At 45.8% G+C, this 23,751-nt stretch overlaps 1 protein-coding gene across 5 annotated transcripts in view; it reads left to right on the forward strand.

Annotated features, from left to right (window-relative positions):
- Positions 1-209: 209 nt before the first annotated feature.
- The window catches only part of SKI (SKI proto-oncogene), an 89,479-nt gene continuing 65,937 nt past the window's right edge, over positions 210-23,751 (forward strand). For 4 of the 5 annotated variants that reach the window (XM_072354246.1, XM_072354248.1, XM_072354249.1 and 1 more), the window contains exon 1: positions 210-1,978. In XM_072354246.1, the coding sequence (XP_072210347.1) occupies positions 1,067-1,978 (912 nt within the window). In that variant the 5' untranslated portion in view covers positions 210-1,066. The remainder of the gene's footprint in view (positions 1,979-23,751) is intronic. The other variant, XM_072354247.1, reaches the window with a different exon arrangement.

Here is a 23,751-nt window from a genome sequence, read left to right on the forward strand (position 1 = left end):
ACGAGGTGCTGTTTGTTCCTTTATTTATTTAACTGTTGTCCAGAAATAAAACGGCAGAGCAACCAGCCCGCGCCCTCCCGCCCCTCCTTCGCGGCGCGCCGCTCCGTGAACCCAGCAGCTCTCCCTCCCTCCCTCCCTCCCCCCGGCGCGGCCGCCCGAGGCTGAGCGAGCTGCGCCTGCCCGTGCAGCAGCCGCGCGGGAGGGGGGAGGCGGCCGCTGTTCCTGGAAGAGCCCGGCCTGGGGAGTTGGTCACATTCTTGGCCGGGATTCAATGACTGAGGCAGACACCAACAAACAGAGGGGGGGGAGGAGGAGGAGGAGTGAGGGAGGCTGAGCCAGCCCGCATTAGCTCAGCTCTCAGGCACTCTCAGTCTCTGCTGGAAAGAGGAGCTGGGAGGATGTGCGCGCTGTTACCGCGGCTCCCCACGGCACGCTGAGAGCGAGAGGAAGAAAGGAAGAAAGGGGAGTCCGGCCGGATCGAGCGAAGGGACCGCTCGGGGAAGGCAGCCCGCAGCCCCGCTTTGGAAGTGTCGGAGATCGGGGCCTTTTAATTCTATTCCGCGTCGCTCCCTTCCCCGCACCGAGCCGCCTTCCTCCTCCCGCTTTTTACTTTCCTCCCCCGCTCCTTCCTCCCGGTGGATATGGACACAAGCGGGATCGCTGCAGAGAAGCAGCAGCCGCCAGCGCGTATTTAACCCGCGGTGCCCGGAGCGCGGCTCGGACCGGCGTTCCGGGGCTGGCAGTGCGCGCTGCCTGCGGCCGCCGGCTCGGATGAAGACCTCGCTTCGGCGTGACTCTGCGCTCCGGCCGGGCGGCGTCGGGGCCGGGCACGGCGAGAGGTTGTGACGGAGCGAGAGAACAGAAAGGAGAGAGAGACGCGAACGAAAAGGATTTATTTCCTCGTCGTCTGTGGATTGCTAAACCGGAGTGGGAAGGGGAGAAAAACAAGGGTGGGTTGTTGTTTTGTTTAAAGAAAAAAAAAGAAAAAATCCCTTAAGTGGATTTGTACCAGCGTGGAAGATAATTGGGGATTTTTGTTGTTTGTTTTGGGAATAGAAACTAAAAAATGGAGACTGTAAGTAGAAGCAGCTTCCAGCCTCATCCAGGACTGCAGAAGACCTTGGAACAGTTTCATCTGAGCTCTATGAGCTCCCTGGGTGGCCCTGCTGCTTTCTCGGCGCGATGGGCACAGGAGATGTACAAGAAAGACAATGGCAAAGACCCAGCGGAACCTGTACTGCATCTGCCCCCTATCCAGCCCCCCCCGGTGATGCCTGGTCCCTTCTTCATGCCCTCGGACAGATCCACTGAGAGGTGCGAGACCATCCTGGAAGGGGAAACCATCTCCTGCTTCGTGGTGGGTGGGGAAAAGCGCCTTTGCTTGCCCCAGATCCTGAACTCGGTGCTCAGGGACTTCTCCCTGCAGCAGATCAACTCGGTGTGCGATGAGCTGCACATTTACTGCTCCAGATGCACCGCTGACCAGCTGGAGATCCTCAAAGTCATGGGCATCTTGCCCTTCTCTGCCCCCTCCTGCGGGCTGATCACTAAAACTGATGCTGAGAGGCTTTGCAACGCCTTGCTTTATGGTGGCACCTATCCTCCCCACTGCAAGAAGGAATTCTCTAGCACGATTGAGCTGGAGCTTACAGAGAAGAGCTTCAAGGTGTACCATGAGTGCTTTGGGAAGTGTAAGGGACTCCTGGTACCAGAGCTTTACAGTAACCCCAGCGCAGCCTGCATCCAGTGCTTGGACTGCAGGCTCATGTACCCGCCTCACAAATTCGTGGTCCACTCTCACAAATCCCTGGAAAACAGGACTTGCCACTGGGGCTTTGACTCTGCAAACTGGAGGTCCTACATCCTCCTCAGCCAGGATTACACTGGGAAAGAGGAGAAAGCTAGGCTGGGCCAGCTCTTAGATGAAATGAAAGAAAAATTTGACTATAACAACAAATATAAGAGGAAAGCCCCCAGGGTAAGTGATGCCTTAAATTCTTATTTTAAGAAGGAGCAGGGTGGAGAAAGAGAGGAAAGGGATTTTCGATGACGTCCATAGATGTACTCAATTTGTTACCAACTGTTTTCCTTTTAGAGTCGTTTAGCAATCTAATCGCGTTCTTAATTCTCACCACGTGTGCGTTCATGTAGACGACCAGCGTTCGACATGGCTCCTTCTTTTTTTCCCTTTTCCCTTTGGTTGTGTTCTGAGCTCAGGAGTTTGATTCTGCTGTATATGCTTGTATATCGTATTGTACACAGAACCTGATCTTTGAAACCCATCACGCTGCCCCACTACAGCAGGAAGTGATTTGGGGTGCCGGGAGCTTCGTTTGGAGGTCAAGATGGGAAAGAAAGGAGGGAAAAATAACTCTGATCGCCCCAGACACAAATGCATACGATTTTCTCCTCAACTGCGTGCCCCCAGGGATGGAGGCAGGGGCTGAGCTGTTGAAATGCTTGAGCTGGAATAAAACGTGTCTGCTGAGAAAAATCCTGACAGTAATGCAGGTTCCTGGTGATCATTCGAGTGCAGAACGGGAGCGAGGTCTGTGCTTTTAGGGGATCCCAGCGGAGTCTGGCTCTCCCCAGTAAGACAGGCTTTTGTATATCGGATTATGTGTACGTTCAGTAAATGGATCTGAAGGGCCAGCTGCAGCGGCTCGTTACGGTATGCCCTGCTGTCCTGAGGCCAGACAGCATTTTTCAGGTGCCCTGTGTTTTCCTTTCAGCCTTGGCTGCCTGCAGGCCCCACCATTCCCGCTGTGTGGGCGAAGGGCGCAGCTCCACGGGGCCTCGGGGCCGTGGGTGGGCACGGGGGGGGGGGGGGGGGGGGGGAAAGGGAGGGAATGGGGGGCGGTAGCTTCTGCCCCTTCTCAGCCCCTTCCCCCCCGAGGAAGGTAAAAGCAAATCAGAGCAGTCTGGCCTGCAGGTTTTGGGGCAGATTCTGCCTCCTCCATCAGAGATCTTGGAAGTTTTCTTCGGTTTTATGTCCGCAGTGGAGGGGCAATCACACAATCCTTAAAAAGAAAAGGAACTTTTAAAGCCTGCTGAGAACGCTAGGTGAAATTCTCGGTTAACTTCCCAAATTACCTGTTTAAACGTGCAGATAAACGCTCAGGCTGCATATGGCTTTCGTTAAAAAGCAAAAAGCAAACCCAGGAGGTGTTCAGCCCCCCGCACGCAGTGCAGCAGGCAGCCCAGCTGCCCAATCCGTTTCGTTGGGCTCCGCGTTTCTGCGTCTAGGATTCTCTGTCTCCAAGTCCAGTTTCTCCCCTGGGTCTTCTGCTTAGCCCCCATTTCGGTCCTCGTCCTCACCCCCTCCCCCCCGCCCCCCTTTCCTTCTGTCGGAGTGTCAGAGCCGCTGTGACAAAGCGGGGCTGTAATGAGCCCCATTATCTCCGTGGCTGGAGGTGGATGTGTTTTTAATGGCTTGTCTATTCTCCGTCAGTCATGTGCTAAGGGGATGCTGGGGAAGATGCGCATGAATGTCTGCGAGAGGAGAAAAGGGCTCCGGCAGCGGAGACGGCTTTCAGCCTGCGCGGTGAATTTTCTTGGGCGTGCTCTGGGAAACGAAATAAAAGAATCCCCACTTTCTACCTTTTGGGAGGGGGTTGTGCGCCTGGGTTGGTCGTTTCCACAGTGTGATTTAAATGAACGCTTCTAAAGGTCCGCATTCCTTTTCTTACTAGGCTCTTACGGCGCTGCTCTGCTGTGCGATTTATCCAGTGCCCCAGGTGAGGGGGCAGGTGGAGAACAAGACTGCAAAGTTTTGGCTTTGCCTTACTCGTTTGGTGACCCCCCAGCAGTCCGAGCTCAGAGCATGGCAAGCACTCTTTTCCCTTGCCCTCCAAAATCTGTTTGCAACCACTTCTTGAAGAGTGACTTCAGGGTACCCGATTATACCTGATAGTACCTTACAGCGGGTGCCAAAAATTAGACAAGAAAATGTTAAAAGTCTGCTGTGTAGGTTCACTTGGGAGTGGGAAGGAGCTGTGGGAAGGATGGCGTGGTGTGTGTGTGTGTGTGTGTGTGTGTGTGTGCGCTCAGATGACGGGATAGCGCACATCCTGTGCAGGACGCCTTTGAGTTTCCAGGCTTTTGAGTTGTCTTCTCGGCTCCTGTTCGTGTGGCGCAGTCTTGGGGAGGCCCTGACATCACTGGCGGAGTTTTGAACGCTTATCCTTCCTTTTTCTGTAGCCTTTTTCCATAGAGCTTAGCCAACGGATATCATATGCTAAGGTCATTTGTGTTGTATTAGAGCGTGTGGATAATTACGGTGAGATTTAATCTGGCTCTAAGGTTGGTAGGCTGTGGCCAGGGGCAAGTAACACTGGAGTAAAGTTTAGATGCCTAGTAAGGAAATGAAAGGATGATCCCGTGTCTGCCTCTGTGCGTTATTGTTAATCACTGTCAGTCTGTGTGGGTTTTGTGTGTCTGCTGGGCTCTGTGTCTGTCTGTCTCTGTGGATGAAAGGGTGAAGCATATGTGTCTTTGTGGTGGTCTTCCTTTTTGATGTAGATCTCTGTGTTGCTTTGTTCCGCTTTATACAGAGGTGTCTGTGTGCGTTGTATGCCATAATCTGCTGTGTCAGATGCTGCCTTTTCCGTGCAAGAGGGTTTTTAAAAATGATTTTCCTGATTAATGTCGCTGTGTACGTGTGTACAGTGTCGTGCTTTCCCTGTGCTCTGCCACTGTGTTGCAGCTTGGGATGCAGCTGCCCGTTGCTGTGGCTGGTTAAGGAGCAGTGAGTTTTTAGACCATTTTGTGTCTTTGTGAGGTTTCTGTGATGAGGTATGTAGGCTTCTGCTAGCACAGCTCTGCCTTTTAAGGGACTGACTTCGAAATGCAGGAGCTGGGCTGGCATGAGCCCCCACTGCAGATCTGGCATACTGGCAAAACTGCCTTTTTCCCTTTTTTTTTTCTTCTCTTTTTTTTTTTCCCTCCCTCTGTTGGGTGGTTTTAAAGCATTGCTACAAGGCATAGCTTTGCCTAGATGCTTACTTCCCACCATATATTTGCATCGAGCATCCATTGTGCATATCTATCCATCTATTTATCTATACTGAGAAATAGATACATAGATACATTGTGTCAGCATGGTTGGTTGAACCAGATGAGCTTTTTCTGGTCTTGCCACTTTCTGAAGCAGCTTTAATCTACATCTATAGCTCAGGAAAGTCAGCAAAGGGTCCCAGCCAAAGCTGAGATGAGTTGTGATGAGCCCCTGCGGAGAGGGACCATCCATAGGTGGCTCAGCCACTTTCCTTACCCCCTTTTAAAAATCAGATTGTTATATCCTCCCTGTTAATCCTTGGATAAATGATTTACCTCCCATAAGCTCCTTCACCTTCCTGCCGCTTCCTAAAGCTCCTTCTGTTTTGAGCCACGTTATAACCTTTCAGTTTTCCTTTGTTTGTATCCTTCATTGGGTTTTCCACTTTCTCGTGTGCTGGTGGTTTTTCAGCTGTGATCTCTGCCAGGTCTTTCAGACTCCCCGGCTACCAGCACTGCTTGTACCTTTGTGGGTGTCCCCACTCACTGCCTGTCACACACTGCATCCACCTTTACTGCCATGGAGCAGAATTGTAACATTCTGGGGGGTATTTTGAGAGATTGAAAACATGAGTAACTTGACAGGGTTGCAAAACATGGTCCTGGAAATGCATCATCAGTGCCAGTGTGCTTTTATTGAGCTCAGCTGCTGGTGCATATTGTGTTCACTTGCTGGTACAGATAGGGCCTTGGTATAGCTATCATGTTCTCTTTCCTCTTTAGTGTGATACATCACTGCTTTTTAACATCAGCATGTCTCCTACGATTGGATTAGTTCAGAAAGCAGGCCTGAAGGCTCTCTGGTTGCTATTTCCAGTAAAGGAGGGTGGGTTTGGCTCTGTCTCTTTTGAACTTTTTTTTTTTTTTTCTTTTTAATATTGAACTGAGCAACGTTTGACAGCACTTTCATATTTCCTACCTGTGTGCCAGACATCTGTATTTTTAGCAAAACTGTGTGTGATCAGACACTCAGAGAATACGAGAGCTTCCCTTGCACATGTGTGAACACACCCACACATGCTAGCACCGCCGTGTTCCCACGGTTCATGTCCCAGCAGCACTTCTATGAAGTAGCTGGAAGCTAGAAGCAACATTCTGATACTGACACACAACCAAGCACGTAAGGCCTCCCACTTCATTTCACAATGCCTCCCAGCCCAGCGCTGCCACAACATGCAGCTTTCTCAGCTGGAGTGAGGTTTAGCCAGGTCAAGTGTGCAGCCAAAGCAAAGAACAGAAACTGCTGGAAGTGAAACACTGGGGGACTGGTCGAATTCTAGGGGAGCTGTGGCCTTTTAGGTGCTGCGTGGTGGTTGCTGCACTGCATTCTGTGCCCACTTGAAATGTTGCAGTAGATCTTCAATGTGTATCTTTGTGTATTTCAGAGTCCTGCCTCCTGGCAGTGGTGAACTTCTTGGTTTGTTAATGGTATGTATCCCATAGTGTGCAGAGCAGGGATTCTGGTATTTTGTTGCAGATATTGAATGTGTTCAGACTGCTGGATTTATTCTGTCCAAACTGCCTGAGAACTGTTGGTCCAGGTATATTTTCCCATGGAGCAAAGAAGTCATTTTATTCACTTGCCTAATGTTTCAGAATTACATTAAGAATTATCCAGGAACAATTCTGAAGGCCCTGGAACAAAAATGTTGAAGCCTCCAAGGAGTGCTTTAAATGCGGAGTTGTTCTAAAGCTTAGCAATAGGGCTTGGAAAAAGGACCCCAATCTGAAGTACGGTCCTGCAGCACTGGGGAGGTGTCACTGTTTGGGCAGACGTCAGCATTTTCTTCCAAGAGTACAAACAGATGTTGAGACGGAGCAGGTATGTGCATGTGTGCGAGAGACAGAGCGTGCTGCAAAGAGCAGCCTACTGATGTTGAGTCAGCTGTGGCCCTCTGTTACCCCAAAATAGTTCACAGTTTTCTGAATTCAGCCCTATTGAATTAGGGAGGGAATTATATAAAATCTCTTCTTTAGAAAATCACTGCCTGAAATATTAGAACATCTGCTGCTCCCTTCATTGTCTGGGCTGTCTCATTTGCTTCTCCACTGCTGTAATTCTGGGCTTGGGTGGATGTTCTGCCCTGAACAGTAGCGTGCTTTGAAGATGCGTGTAAAAACAGTGTGTTTTTGGGATGTGCTCAGAGCCTGTAACACCTGGCGTGTCTGCCAGAAGATGAGCAGGGATATCACTGGCTGGAGCTGGCTGACCGATGAGGGTGTGTTTTTATTTGCTGAGATGAGTGTTGACACCAGTGTTGTAAAAGCATCTGGAGGCGTCTGTGCGAGGCTGCTCAGAGCATGTCGAGACAATGCAGCGGTTAAAATCCTGGCAGCTGCTGGTACCTTATCTGCACCTCGCTCAGCAGCACTGCTGGGATGGGGAGCTCGGGGGCTGCGTCTGAGTGCTTGAGGCTGAGCAAGGTTTCATGCTTTGCCATCATAGTAGGAATTGTGTCTCAATGTGAAGTGCTCAGACCCAGAAAGCTTGATTAAATTAAAAAAAAAACAACAAACCCAACAAAAAAACTGAACTCCAGAGCCATTTTATCTAGAGGGAACCCTGATGGAACAGTCACGGTACATCAACAGGAGGTTCTTGGAAAGAACACACGAAGTAACTCAACCCGAGTTGTAGGAAATCTATCAATAGAATATTATCAATTACTCAGCTAATCTATTTTATCTGAGTGGCCATAGAGCACTTAAATCAAATTGATTTTCACATAAAGGAAGCATTACTTTAAAATGTAGCAATATAACACACTTTTCTTTTAAATTTGTCAATTATAATATATACGTTAATAATAAATAGGCACCGCATTTTTATTTTTAATGCTGTTCTGCTCAGTTTCTAATACAGTGTTTGTCATTCTGGGAAGAGGGAAACAAGCTGTTGTAATGTGTTTTTTCCTTTGGAAAATAATTATGAAGAAGCAGAATTGCTCTGAATGGATGTGCTCCATTCCATTACTCCCTTATATACACCTTGTCCAGTCTTATGTTTGTCACATTTCATTGTCTTCGTTGCCACTGTAGAAATTCAGTCTTGGGTTGTTCTGGGCTGGTTCTGCAGCTCTCACTACAGCAGTCAGCAGCTCAGTGATTGGAACCAGTTCACCCACAAACCACAGAGAGCTGTCTATGGATCAGACTCCTTCCTGTGCCTTGCCTGGCAGTGCAGGCACTCATGGAGTTGAGCAACAGATTCTGAACCAGGGTACAATGCTGCAAACACAGAGTAGGTTTGGTGAGCTTGTGGTGAGACCCAGAATTCATGGCCTGTGCTGAAGCTGATAGCAGACCTGTAGCTTTGCTGCTGCTGTGTTGTTTTGGTGGTACTCAGATGCTGGCAGGCAGTACTGAACAGGGCAGTAGCTCCTGAGCTGAAAACTGGTTCCCTGCTTCAGACTGAAAAGCTTTTGTCTGCTGCTCGCATGTGCAAGATTGTGCTTTCAAGTTGCAGTAGGTGTCTATCTGGGTGAGCTTTCTTTTTGTTTCTACACTTAGGATTTGCCAGTCTTTATATTTTTGTTGTTGTTGTTTAGTTTATTTTTTCTAAAGCTGGAATGAAGGTCAGCTTTATTTTCCTCGATGCAAATTCAAGGACCATAAACTTGGCCTCAAAATTGCATCAGGTGCGGGTGCAGTTCTTTGAACATGCCCCAATTTGCCCATATTGGGCAGACGTGCTGGCTGACACACTGGCCCCTGTGCACTCAGCTGATGTTGTTGCTTTGACCTTTGGTTGGGTGAGGTAGCAAAAACAGATACAAATTCAGGTCCTGATCCTGCCAGCCGTTGGTGAACTGAGCTCTTGTGGGAGGCGGTGGGAATTCCTGCATGTGGGTCTTCTATCGTTGGCTCTGCCTGAGGATTGGTTGCTCTCACTTGTATTTGTGTTGCTCTGAGCACCGGGTGCATATTAAAACAACCTGTTATGCTGCACGTTGGGGTTTTCGCTGGCACGAGACACATTCTGCTACCCCTCCTTGTGTTCAGTAGTGTTCTGGCTGGTTAAATAGTTATGCTTACAATCGGGGTAATGTGCATGTGGGCAGAGATTCTGTGCGTATGTAGAAACTGCAGCATCATTCTGTATACTGGAGATAAACAGCAGGGGAGCTGATCGATAACCTGGTTCCTGGCTTTGTTGCTTATTGATTGATGTGCAGTTACCTTTGCACATGTTTCATAGAAAATGTGACTTTTATTTTTTTTAATTGCAGCTCTTTCTGCTTTGGCATGAGAATCGTTTGAATTGGAAGCATGAGAATTGCTTAGTTTTAATGATTAAAAGCCAGCAGCGACATAAAAATAAGATAGAGGCTAGAGGTTCCCTTAAGTCTTCCTAGGGAAGATTCAGAGGATGTGCACCCCTGTGCTTTGTTCTTCATCCTCCATTCAGTCAATGGCATCATTTTATAGAATAAGGTCATTGACTTGGATTGCTTGTTGGTTTCTCAACCCTTTTCACCAGCCAGTTTGTGTAATGTCTGTCTGAAATGTTGAGTAAGGGCATTGAAATAGCAGACAGGATATCAAGTGTTAGGAAGTCTGGGTTAAGTATAACAGACAGTTCTGGCTGGTGAAAGGGGAGCAGCTCCTTGAGCTCGGTTACAGCTCAGTCTCTGTGGAAACAGCAGGCTCTGGGCTTCGCTCTTCCAGCCTTCCTCCTGCTCCTCTACATGCATATAATTAATTGTGTGGGTGCACCTCTTTTCTAGAGATGTCTTCTTTGTTTCTTGGTGGCACAGAATTGTCTGCAATAATGTCTCTTTCGAAGGATTACATAAGTTTAAGATGATTTCTCCGCTGGGAGAATTATGCAAGTTTAAACTGAAATGTATTTAGAGAGCTTTTATGTATGTGTTTTCTGACTCACAATGCAGAGGGTGATTTATTTGCATCCTTAATTGGACAACATCTGTTAGGGTTGGAAGAAAAACATTTCCTATCCTTCCACTGCCACAACCTGTGGTTTTATTTTGGAGCCCCTTCTGCTTATGCAGGGTCTGTGCAGGTCTGACTCTTCCCCAGGTGCAGGCAGCAGGCACACAGGATGGGGATCTGCAGAGTTTTGATGCATAGTTGCAAAAAGAAGGACAAAAAAAAGTTATGTGTGCCAATGGTACTGTTAAAATCAGAGATGGTAACACCTGCTTTCTATCTTAACTTTTCTCCTTTAGTAAGATGATGATGCCTTTATTACCATTAAACAGCAAACAAGGACAGTGAAGCTTCCCAATTCTGTTAGTGAAGATGAGGGTCTGAAATATTTCTGTAATGCTGCCCCCAGTGATCTCTGACCATTTAGTAAAAACTTTGCTGCTGGTTTTCAGCACAGTTAAGCTGTTTTGTAACCCTTCATGTGGGAGAAGAAAGCAATTCTGCTCATGTGTGTGCATTGACTGTCAGGAGGCCAGAGCAACCTCTTGGCTAAACGTGAGTTTCTGCGTGAGGCCGTCTGTGTGACCAGCTCCTGCAGCCCCAAAGCTGGCCCTGACCCTTGCATGCAGCCCTCATTGCTCTCAGTGGGGGAGCTGCACAGGTCTGCAGAGCTGCCCATGCAGATCAGATTGCAGGAATGGGATGGGGATGGTCCTTGCTGTTATTATGTACTGCTGGAGCACTGAGTGTCTTGGACTGCGTGCATAATGCTTGTAGATGCTTTTTTCAGGATCCAGCTAACAAAGTTAATTCTGTTGAGTATTAACATCTATAGGCTGCATGGGGATCCTGCTGACTAAAGCAGAGGCTGTAGTATTACCAATTGCAAGCAGCAAATTACTTCAAATAATTAAAAAAAAAAAACCCAAAGCCTCTAAATATTAACTTTGGCTGGGTCTAATATTTGATTTGACAAAGATCTTTAGACACCAAAAAAGAAAAACCATCTGTGTTATGCCAGAGGTTTACGTATTTATGGCTGTACAGTGTATGTTGTAGCTCCTGTGCAGAGTGAGAGGAGGTCAGAAAATAGGCAGTGTTAAGGCTGCAGTGTGGTCTGATCTCATTGACCTTCACTGACGTTATGGATTTCCAATTTACACTTCTGTTATTAAGGAATTGTAAACTTGTAAAATCCTGTCACTCTGCAGTTGATAAACCCAGCAGAGCTGGAAGATAATGGAGTTTCACGGAAGTTTTTAGATTAATTAATGAATTTATTGAATGGTTCCCCATTCTTAACTCCCCACTAGCAGTTTCAGTTAATTCAGTGGGAGTGAGTTCTCACCCGTGTTGGAATGACTTGGAAATCCTCTGTTGGAGTAAATGTGCTTAGAGCGGTGTTAGAGCTGCTGGGAGGTGGACAGCAGCCTGCAGCATCGCGCCCATTATTGATGTGTCCTTGTTCCCATATAACCTGCACCATTACTTGGAGTGTCAACCAACCCATGTCTTTAAGGTAAACTTGGTCTTTCTGCAGGTTTTTTCTTTGGCATTAACCTGGCCATGATGAGACTTGAATGAATATCATCTGCACACCTGTTTAATATTAAAGATCAGGCATTCAGTGCTTTGTGGCTTTAGCTTGAAATTCAAGTTGCTTTGAGTCATCCCTTTCGTCTTTTGTTTGGGTGGAAAAAAAGGAGTGGCAGTAAACGGCCTGCAGCTAAGAAATGAAAGAGTTGAATTAGGTTTTAGAAATGTTAGTCTTGGCATTTGGGGCATTTGCATTTGTACAGATTGTCACGCTCCTCTTTATTTGATTTCGAGTAGAGCAGTTCAGCACCCAGGATGAAAAATGTTACATATCTTTTTCCCAGTATCGTGACACATGAGTGTTACATGGGAGGAGTGGGAAAGAGCTGGAGTGTGAGCTGTGCTCTCACATGTTGAGCAGATCACTGGTAGGCCAGCCTGGGCACTGCCCCACCTGTGTTCCCACCTGTGGAACACAATAACTTCCAATTGTGTGAACAAGAGGATGACCACATGTTAAATATAAGAAGTCAGTGAAACCAGAATTGCAAATAAATTCATTTTGGGGTAGTTTGTAAAGCTTCCTCAATTCACATGTGGCTGTAGGAGAATCTGTGTTTACTGTCTGGAGGGGACAGAATGCCCAGGAGTTACAGGCAAGAACATCTTAACCCTGGTGCCATCACTGAGCAGCATGTGAGCAGTGCTACATCCCTGAGTGCTGTTACTGCAGATGTGTTTGTAAGCGTGTGGATGATGTTCAACTTCTGCCATTGTATAGAAGATAATATTTGAGGTGACTCTGTGGTCTAGACCTTGAGGGTCTTTAATCAGCTTATTTTGCGTGGTGTGCAGTGAGAGGAATGCACATGACATCAGTGCAGCTGTGCTGCCACGCAAACCATGCCAGGAACTGAGTTAAGTAAAGGAAAGAAGCAGGAGCTTCTTCAGAAGAGACCCTGAGTGTAATGGTGAGTGCTTTGGTCATACCGTGAGGGTCACATTGCACGGAGATTTTCCATGTGAAAAAGTAGGAATTTATCCAAGTTGCCCTCATTAATTGGACTAATTTATCAGTGCAGCTTTTTCTTGTTACAACTTGATTTGATTTCAGTCGATTCACACAAATCAAACTTGGTTTGTTTCTCTGTTTCTGAGAGGGATGCTCATTCATGTTCTCCTTACAGAGCAGCTGGATCTCATCACAACAGATGTGAAAACCCTTACTTTTATGTTGCTGTCTTTTCTGTGTGAGTTTATTTCTTGAATTAAGCTCTTGTCCTTATTGGCCCCCTTTCAGATTTGGTACTCGATGTGCAGATGGTTCAGATACCACAAAGTGAGCATTGGGTCCTAGGGAAATAGGGAGATGTGTGAACAAACTTCTTAAAAATGAAATATATTTAATTTTCTTTTAAAAAATAGCCAAGTTTGGTTTGGATGATAATTGCAAAGTAAGAACTGGCTTGCTCCAAATTCCCTCTCCAGAGTCTGCTCTGGAGATTGGCTGAGCTGGCTTTCTGTCCTTTTGGTTTTGGTGGGGAGCTTTTTCTTTTGGCATTTCACGGGCTGGTTTTCTTCTCTGGGCTGTGTTACAGTAGGACCAAAGCTGAACTGCTACCATGGAAAGCTTTAGCATACCAGGAGTGTCAGAGCTGTGTCCTAAAGTGGTGCTTTGCAGAACTGAATTCATCGTGAGCAGCTCAGTTGCTCTTCGTGCTGTTTGGGACACACGTGTCACTTTTGGTGGTGTGGAGGGGTTGGAGTTTTGTTTGGTTTGGGGTTTTTTTCCCTCTCCAAGCTCCTCCTGTAGGCTTTCTGCCCGAGTGCATCTTGGGATTTCCCTTTTGCTGAATGAGCTGCTTGTTCAAGAGGGAGGAAGTGAGGTCCCTTCTGGATTAGGAGGGGATGGGGGGGAGGGCTGGGAGATGTTCTGTTTCATATGCAAAGCGCGCTGAACTGGGGGGAAAAAACAACAAAAAACACATGGAAACCTATTTAACAAAACCATCCGTGTCCCAGAATGGCAGAGCAGTTACTGGATTTGTTGGGAAGAAACATTTTAAAAATGAAATAAAGATGGAACTTTATTTCTTCCAGCAGATATTAAAAAATCAATAACGTCTCCTTATGGTGGGTACCCCTGAATGGAGCATGATGTGGTTCCAACCTCCACAGCAGTCCTGAGCTCACAGAGATAAGTTTGTTATGATGTTCGCTTTCCGAAGGTTGGGATTGAGGGATGGCCGCCATCCTTTGGGCTTCAGCATCAGTTGGGAGCAGTGAAGTCTGCGCAACAAATGGCGAGTCCAGGGCTGAAGCTGTTTCTTTTTTCCTTTGCATCAGTGTTTCCTCATCGAGGCTCAGATGGGAAAGTTGCAGTGATGCAAAAAGTATGGAAGGCAGTGATACTCATTGGGCATCCCCGGAGCAGGGCTTTTGGCAGACTGCTTGCATCCTCTGCACTTTTGGTCATTTATTAGCAATGCGGATGGCAGATATTTGCATGTTTTCCTTGACTCCAGTTGATCTTGCAGTAATGAATATTACTGTTAAAATAGCAACTGCTCGGAATTAGTTGTCACCTTTTAATAGTTTTTTTGTTTGTTTGTTTGTTTGTTTTTTGTTTTAATAAGTTGAAAATCTTAGTTGAAAACTTGAATTCCTTTCCAAAATTGACGTTGCTTTTTCTTATTACCCTTGGTTGATTTCTTAGCTGCCTTCTGTACAAGGAAGGCCTTGTGTAATGCCCGAGCCATTCCCAGTCCTCACTGAATGATATGCAAATCTAGTCAATTAAGCAGGGGGGATTTAATTAGCAGTTTAAGTTCATGTGTGAAGTGTCTTGCTTTAATTACTTAACAGTTTTGTTGCAAATTTGCTAATTTTTTTCCCTCAGAACTATCGAAACTGTGATATTTTTTTTTGTAAGGTTTTCAACTAGTGAGCATTGCCCAGCATGTCTGACCTTTGTACTGCTGTGCGTGTGCGTCCCTTTATTTGGAAGGGTCTTTTCAAAGCTGTGCAGAGAAAGCAAAGCCACGTTTATTGTTTCAGAACAATGCTTTAAGAAATATATTAAAGGATTTTTGTGCTTAAAATTTGGAGTGGAAGGCTGTGTGTCGTTCCTGCTCTTCCAGCTCGATGATACCAATGTTGTGCTATCTGCCTAACTGCCCGAGGTGGCTGCAATGTGTTATATTAAATGGTTTCTTTTGTCCAGACAGAGGTTGAAACAAGTGGCTTTTCTGCATGGCTGCAGCACATCAGCTCGTTGCTGTGTCAGTGTGGCTGCAGCGATGAAAGTAGCCCAGTGTTAAAACAAGAAACAGGTTTGTGACAGTGCAGAACTGGGGCTGCTTTTGTACCCCATGTTTTTATTTGAGATGTCTGAGTGTGAGAGGGACGCCATTTACTCAGGTGATGCTGCGAAGGCCATCCCTGCCTTTCTGAATCAAGCATCAGGGTGTTGTTGTTTTGTGGCCTTGTTTGGCTTCTCGAAATGCTGAGGTGATGGCAGGAATGAGAGGAGAGAGATAAGAAGAAGATTGATTGATTTCAGTGACTTCCTCTTGTAATAACCCCGACTCACACGTTAATGCATCGCAGACACACATGAGTATGTGGCTGCACTTTCCTCTGGCTCAGCACAGCATGTGACCCAGCGGAGACTCCTGGTGCACTGCAGATTACATATAACTGGGTACAGGTCTGCTGTTTGGGTACCTGTTTTCAAATAACATTTATCCCAGTGATAGCAGATACATCAAAGGTAGATCTGAATTGCAAAGCAAAGTTTATCATCTGTTGTCATTCAGGCTATGGAGAACTTTTCAGCTTCCACACACAGCCTTTAGGTATTTCTCTCCTCCTCACTACCTGCCTCCATTCCCACAGTTGCCATATACCAGGATGCCACTATAAATGCGCATGAACAAATAGGAATGGTAACCCACGAAAGGTCTGCAAGATATTTAGCCACGAAGCACCATGCTATATTGCAGTGTTTGGTTTGGAAGATGCTGGTTTGGTGCAGAGAGCTTCCAGCTGCAGTATTTTAGATGCTATAGGTGTGTCATTTTACATGTTGCCTTCATATGAAAGTTCAGAGGAAAAATTTAGAGAAACATCTGTCTTGTCTGTCTTTAAAAGCATCTTTAGGCAGTGGTCAGTGATAGGTGAAGGATGTTAAGAAGCTAATGTTATTATATGCAGATCTGCCATTATTAAGCTTGTTTCTTGGAGTAGCTGTAGTGTGCAGGCAGTGATCCCGTGGTGCACTGAGGGACCTGGTGCCCATTATGGCCAACTGCAGCTTGTTTCTGTTGTTTGGAAAAGGCACAACAGGAGTATGCAGGAGGTCAAGGAAGGAGAGTGCTGGGTGGCAAGGTTTGCTAGATGAGCAAATTCTCAGGAGTACATCTGGTGCTGGGAGGCTCCAGCAGTCATTCCTTAGGATGATAGGTAGTGTGGCTTCTGCAGCGGGAGTGTTTTTATTGCAGCTGGCCTCTGTTGCTGTAGGACTGAACCACTGTGAACTCTGGTACACTGAAAGGCCTTTCTGCAGTGGACTGAAAGTGTCCATCTGTTTTGGTGTATAAGAGCAGTACACTGACTGCAATTCCTTTTACTGCTCTTTGGCTGCACTTGTGGGTCAGTGTGTGTGTGTGTGTGTGTGTGTGTGTGTACACACGCACAGACGGGAGGCTAGGAAGGAACAAGAGCAACATTTGCACTTCCAGTCCATCACACCACGAGTTTACAGGTACTCCCCAGTCATTGTTTAAAATAATTTCTTTATTATCTGGCTTAAACTTCATCAGCACACACGGAAATTTTGCTCATTTGTCTTCCATTACAGCCTTTAGTTTCACTGTCAGGTTGATGATTGAGTAGTGGCAACTTCGGTTTAAAGCTTTTAGACTGGAAAACGGGGCTTTTACCAACCAAGGCTTTTTGAGAGACGTGGATAAGAAACTGCTGCATTAGTTCTAGTGGTTCTAGTGACTGCTTCCTGCATCTCCTCATCTCGGATGGATTTTAAACCATTTAATAAATGCACAGATACTGTCTCTAGTAGCTGTTCAAACCACTTCAGTCAGCAGCCATCCAGGCTGGGCAAAAGGAACCTGTTTAGAGACTGACTGTATTGCGGTGTGTTAAAGAACCCCATTAATAATTCTTTTTTGTGCATCTGCTTTTTTTGAGATGCTGTTGTGACATAAAGCTGTGTTAGAAATGCAGAAAAATGGCACACTTCTGACATGTGGGATTTCAGTCTTTGCCACCTCCTCAGTAGTATCAATGGGAATCTCAGCGCTGTTATGTAATCCTGTCCTGGTCCCACTTCCTGATCTCAGTGGGCCAAGGAAGCAAAAGTTAACATCAAGCATGGAACCTCCTGGCCTCTTTGGTTTCCAAGCAGAAGCAGAGATGTTGTGATTTGGGAGCTTCTTTGTACTTGTAAAAATAATGGGATATATCAATGCCTTATTTCTTTTTGTGCTTTTCCAAGATAGTTTCTTGAGACATTTCCTTCAAATTTATTATTAATCTTATTAAGAACCCGTGTTACCGCTGTTCTATTTTTAATAGAATATCTTTCCTGTTTGGCCAGGGCAGCCCTTTTGTTGAACCTCCTTTTGGACTGTGTTCCCATGTGCTGTGAAGGCGCTGACACATGACCTCGTTACACATAGAAAATCCTAAATGTCCTGCCCCTTGCCAAACCTATCACAAAGCTACCCATCACCCCCTTTTCAGGATCCCAGATGGTAAATAGCAGCAGGAGGTGAAAGGGGAGCTTTGTCTCCATTCTGAGTCCTGTTTTAAGTATTCCGTGTCTGTCTGTTTCCCTCTGCTTTTCCCACTCTGCCCATAAATTAGCAAGCCAGCTTTTCTGACAAGGGAAGACAAAATGTCCATGAGCTGCAGTAACATCACCTACTCAAGATAACGATTTTGAACATTCTTCGTTTTCGTTCTGTCTGGTTGTGATCTCCTCATTTGGGTAGAGCTGCTCTCTGGCCTGCTTACTGTATTTAGGGAAACGCCGCTTTGATGAGGATCAGGCTGCGGTTCGTAGCTTCTGTCCCAGCTTCTGGAAGGAGCATACCCTCACAGTGACATTTCCCTGCACCCTGGGTGGCTGGGCTCTGCTGATATTAAAGATAAATAAATAAGTAAATAAATCCCACAAAGATCTGCCTGTCCTATTGTTTCCTAAAGCCTGAGTTGTAAGGGAGGCAGCAGTCTGTGCTTGCTGGGATGCCCTGGGAGCAGCTGGCTTTATGAGCGTGCAGGGGGTCAGCAGTGAAAGGAGCAGGGACATGGTCAGGGGATACCGCAGCCCAGAGCCAATTGCCTGCAACTCTGTGACTGTTTTTAGAAGCTGGGCTTCACTCTTAGAATTCACTGGGCAGGATGTTGTCTCTGTGCACTCTTCCCATGGAGTTCCCCTCAATTTCCCCCTGTTTTGTACAGGAAAGCCGGCTTGGGTTTTTGTGCAGGTGGAAGGTTCTGTGCTGGTGTCGCTTCTGGAATAGTCTTAGCAGCATCTGCTTGTATCGAGGTGATAACATTCAGCTTGGTATTTGTGATATCTTTTGGTGCAATAGGTGTGAAGGACATACAAAACTTTATACATTAATCATCTCCCCAATCCAAGGCTGTTGGTAGTGTTATCTCTGAGAACAGGAAACTGACTTTCTTTTTTTGCTATACTATTTACCTGCAGTTTGTGCTGATTTATGCTAGCTGAGTATATGCCTTTGTTTGTTGGGGACAGGTTGTTTTGTTTCCATTAATTAAGGCACTGCATTCTCCTTAGCCCCCATCTAACTCCAGGAACAACCTGCGTTTGCCCGACCTGAGCTCTGACAGCTCTGTGTGTGATGTTCGTCTTTTCTCTGACCTCGGTGCAGCTGGGAAATCAGAGACTGCTGAAATGAAATGCTGAAAGTTTAATTAATTCTATGGATTCCCTGTTTTTTTGTGCATCTTTATTTTAAGCTGTTGAATATTAATGTGGAAAGGGGAGTAGGAGTGCAAGGTCTGTTTACTGTCTAGTACTTGAAAGTGGTGTGTTGTTGTTTTTTTTTCTTTTCCAGTTGTTTCATTTTATGTTAGAAATCCAGTTTTGTATGATCCCCAGGTTCCTACGCAGTCTTAAGATGCCAAGTGAATGTCAGCAGGGAAGCTGATGGGAGGGATTTAAAGCCATAATGCAAGCGTTGTGGCTCTGAAACATAAGTGTGACTCCACTTTGAACATGAATTAATAAACTTTGATATTTAAGTGTCGAGAAAGATAAAGAAGAAGAGAGGGAAGAGCTCCTCTGTCTTTTGGCTCTGTTTTCTGGGTAAGAACGCTCTGTTTTCCACATTGCGAGTTAATTAGTACAGTGTTTTTTTTCCTCTGGGATCTCCTGTGTTTCTTCTGACCTGTAATTCTCTGTATAGTCATCAAGTAGAATAGATCTGATGGGCTCAGTTCTGACACGTTGTGTTTTGACAGCACATTTTGTTCATACTGAGTCAATACTTTTGAAGCTGGATTGCTTGGTCACTTTAATTTGACATATACCTAGTTGCTGCCAAAACTCCTTTTGGCTTCTGCCCTAACACCAGCCTACTGTTCCTGTCACCTTCTCTGACTGTCACTGGTGCTTTTATGGCTGCACAATGTGCAACAACTCACCAGGGAATCAATCTGCCTGAATTAGTCATTATATAAAGGAGAGTTACAAAAACTAACTGAACAAATGTGCTGTTGAGTGTACGGAGTAAGCAAGCCAAGGTGGGTTGGTGGGTTTGATCACTGGCATTGTGATGTTATTTGAGTTTGCTAACAGTATGAAAGTTTCAGATCCTTGAGTACTGACAGTCCAGGGAACAGACTTGTGATGGTGAGAGTGAGGATGAGATGGAATCAAGCAGAGCTGCTTCAGCCCCAGCTCCTGTCATTTGTGAAACCTTTGTGCAGTGACTGCTAAAGATTAGGTCAGTATCTTTTCTTTAACACCTTGTTAGGCTGTTGCTCTAAACCGTGAGCTACTGTGAATGTATATATATATATATATAAATATATATATATATATTTTTTTTTTTAAAGGGTTTTGGTGGATGAAGCTCTAAAATGAATAGAAATAGTGTCTCCCTCTTCCTTTTGCCTCCTACTTGCCGCTCACACACAGTCAGCCCTGGGGTCTTTTCTTTCTGTGTGGTTGGCAGAACAGAGAGAGGGAGAGGGAGAGGGAGGCTGTCTGGGCCCCTGGTGCTGTCATGAGAAGAATAGTTGTGCTGTTACCGCTAAATCTAAGGGGACAAGCTGGGTATGTATGCTGCAGCAGCCAGCGGGCTGAATTAGTGGCATTTAGGCACTGCTAAGAGGCTAATTGAGTCACTGGTACTTGCTGATTAAACCAGCAAATTGAATAACGTATGGATGTGCATGTTTGTGTTTGGGTCTATGCTCTGTGAAAAAATAACACGTTAGGTTTTCTTTAACCCTTTTGCTCAAGTCACTTAATAGCTTAAGGAACACCAAAGCAGCTCTATAAGTATGAGGACAGTCTTATTTTATTCTTTTCTTCCTGCAATATTAGATGAGAGGGCACTAACACAGTTCCTTTACTGGTTACTGAGTTGTTACAGCTGAAAAAGTGCGGTGTTGAGTGAGACTTTGGTTTAATATGGGGTATTCAGAATTGAGGCGACAAAAGGGAAAGGACTGAGGCTGTCCTCGAGGGATGTGGGTACAGCGGGCGAAGCCTTTGCTGGAATCTTGGTTGGCATCCATCTCAAACCACTCCACCTTCCTCAGAACTGTGTCAGTAACACACAGCTGGTTGCACCACCAGCTTCCGGGTATCTCAGCAGCAATGCATAAACAGCTCCGTTGTCATATATAATGGTGAGGATTATAGCATAGCTAAAGAGAATGCTTGTAGCTGGGTTGTAAGGGGGATACATAGAGAATGTGCAAAGCAGAGCTGAACTTCAGTATACCCTCGCACTGTGTTTTGTAATGCGTTGTCGCTTCTGAAATCTGCCCACAGACTCAGGCCCAGCTTTGCTTTTGCTCACAGTGGTTGTTACAGTGACTGTGGCTTGTTTAACTTCAGTAGAACTATTCCCAATTTACAGTGCTATCACTGAAGAGCAGAATTAGGTTCTTGTGTTTTTCTCTGAAGTACGCAGTGCTCTCAGGGAGGCTGTTGTGCTGAGGGCATATTGCTCTCAGTGATTCGTTTTAATTTTGTTTTTAGCTTTTAAGAAGAATGAGACACCTCTCAATCTAAACCAGAAGGACACGTATGGAAAAAATAGTAAGACTCATAGAGGCGAATGGTGGGTTCAGAACCTTGTGAGTCATTGCAGGGAGATTGACAGTTTGGGAACATGAACGCGGAGGAGTGAGGATGGGATGCTCAGGGGCTGATGAGATAAGGGAATCTATAGAATGTCAGCAGAGAGGTCAGCAGCAGCGTGCATCTCATTCCAGAGTTAAACTCAAGCATTGGGAAATGGCATTCCTTGATGGCAAATACGATCTGACAGTTCTCAGCTAGCTACAGTGTTCTCCTCCTCCTCCTCCTCCACCCTCCCTTCAGCCACATATCAGCGGATGCTTTGGAGATCATGTCTGTTCTTGCCTTCAAAGCAGCAACAAGAAAATATTTAAAGCCACAAGCACACCTTGGAGGTTCTGCAGGGTAAGCCAGGTTAGCAATCAATTCGTGTACTTGAAAAATTACACCCTTATTTAGGCAACTCAGTTTCCAGGGTGGTCAATCCGTTTTATCTCCTCTTCAGAGATTACTGAGCTTTACTCCAATTTTAGCACATAACTGTTGTCTTCCTCCCTCTTCTTTCTTCCTTTCTTCTCTCCCGTGCATGTGAAAGAATTTCTTTTTGTTCATGGGCAGGCCTGGACTGGATCCGCTCCTGGAATTAACTACACAGGAGTTCATTCATTCCTCCTCTCAAATTACTTGGTGTTTGCTAGGTATAATTTGTTCATGGGTGGTGGGGAAGGAACTGTCCTCCCCTTGTTATTACCAGGGTGCAAGGAGCTAATACTGCTTTAGTGGGCAGGGCAGAAGACTGAGTCAAGAGAACTGTTTTATAGTCCCAGCTCTTGACGCCATTTAGAGGGGTGACCTTGGGCGAGTTACTTCATTTCTCTGTGAAACAGGAGCAAATGTTTGCCTCCCTGCCCAGCAGGGCTGTTGAGAGGATTTCTGTGGATTGTTTTACATACATACAGGATTATGTTATTATTGCTGAGTGTTGTTTTTTTATGAATATGTATGAAAGGCACTGGGACGTTACCTCACCTTAGGCCTCGCACTCAACTCATTGCAAGCTTGTGGTTGCTGTGAATTTATGTAATGGAAGAGATGGAAGAGATTAGGAGCATTATCCTCTGAAGCAGTTGACATTCTCAGAAGAGAAAGTGGCAAACCCCGTTTCTCCTTCTCTAAGTAACTCCATGTTTTTTCTGACTTTGTCTTATTGCCGGCATTTGGAGCATGGGGTCAGGAAATGCTCCCATCGAACCAAGTACGTGTTATTTTTCTGTAGGCTCTTTGCGAGATCCTAAAATGCAGCTGTAATTGCGACGGAGAAAGGAGGAAATAATGACAAAATATTGTGCTGCCGTTTTATTTTTGAATCCTGAGCTTGTGGCAAAGGAACCAACCACACTGTGGAGGTTGCACAAGTGCGGTCTCCAGGGTGTCAGTGGCGGTGTCAAGGAAGACTTCCTCTTTTAATCAATCCTGTGGTGCAGCTGTGCTGCTGTGGATGGGTGGGCATAGCTGGGAGACATCCAGTTAGGCAAGGAAAGGCCAGGAGGGTTGTGAGCCTTGTCTCACTTCATCTCACTTCATCTTTTACGTGAAATGGGGAAAGGGCAGCACTGCTGCATGGGAGGGATCGTTTTCCTTGACAGAAACTGAAATATATACATCCATAAGCCTGCCTTATACACTCTGCGTGCATACTGTACGGTTGAGGCTGAAAGTAAGCTCAGGGTGACTCAGTATGGCCGTGACCTCAGCTTGCCCTGATGCCTCGCTATGCAGTGCTGTTGCTGCTGCCCAAGCAGGGCTGTCCAACCTACAGGTGTTCTGAGATGCCATCTAAAGACTGAGAGGGTTTTTTCTTAATGTTTTGTGGATGCTCCTAATCTCTTTCACTCTTTAAGTCAACTTGTCTGTTTAATTAAATAAAAAGGCCTCCATCTAGAGAACTTCATGTTTGGGTTTACGGTTGTTGAAAAATAGACATGTGAGTACAAAGTGCTTTACAGTAGGTGTTCCAGCCTTCTAGTTTGTAGGTCTTCTCAGGTGACTTGAGTCAATTGTATGATGACAGCTATCAAATAGCATCTTCTGTCCCAGTTACCTAATGACAGCTATCAAATAGCATCTTCTGTCCCTGCCTGGAGCCAGCAAGCTTAGATTTTAGTCCATTGAGTTGGCAAGGCAGGTCCAGGTCAGACAGAAACCTGTCAGAAGCTATGCTTTAAATAAATGCCCATGCCTCTTTCTCCTATTCTGCCATCCTTTAGATTATGCTTTTGGTCAAGGTGTTAACAGTCATTTCTGAAATCTCACCATATTTCCTGCACACACTATGGGTATAATTAAATAAAAAACAAGCTTGTGACGTGAAGAAACAAACCAGTGTAGGATGGATTAAGCACCAGAGACAAAAGTTGCTTGCCAGGATACAGTAACTTCATTTTGAGGCTCAGGAGAGTTCTGCTGTTAGTTTGTGGCTCTGTGCATGCTCCTTTACCCCCAGTGCAACTGTAATCCAGTCGGGTGGATGGCTGCAGTGGGGTGACCTGTGCTGAACAGCAGATGTGGCACAGCCGGTGGGGATTGCTCAGAGGAGTGAGACATGGAGTTAGCTTGCTCCTTTGCCTGCCTTGACCCTCACTCTCTTTTCCTTTACTCATTCTCTGCTTTGTATTGCAAGGATGGATTTGCAAAGTCTTTATGCAACTAATTCATTTGAAAATCGCATCATCAGGAGGGCTCCGGGTTGAGGATTCGTCTAAATCAGAACTTTCTACAATGATCTAAAAGTTTCACACAAGGCAAATGCTGTGTTTCCTTGTTTTAAACACAAGTGCACTGATTAGCACTTCCTCTCTGCATTTGTGGCTGACTTTTCACGTTGTCATATTCATACTTACAGTGAGATATGCGTGTCACTTAGCACCTGATTCTCCTGTGCAAAGGTCTTGTCACGCAGC

This window comes from Excalfactoria chinensis, chromosome 20 (assembly GCF_039878825.1).
Source record: "Excalfactoria chinensis isolate bCotChi1 chromosome 20, bCotChi1.hap2, whole genome shotgun sequence".
Classification (NCBI taxonomy): Eukaryota; Metazoa; Chordata; class Aves; order Galliformes; family Phasianidae; genus Excalfactoria; species Excalfactoria chinensis.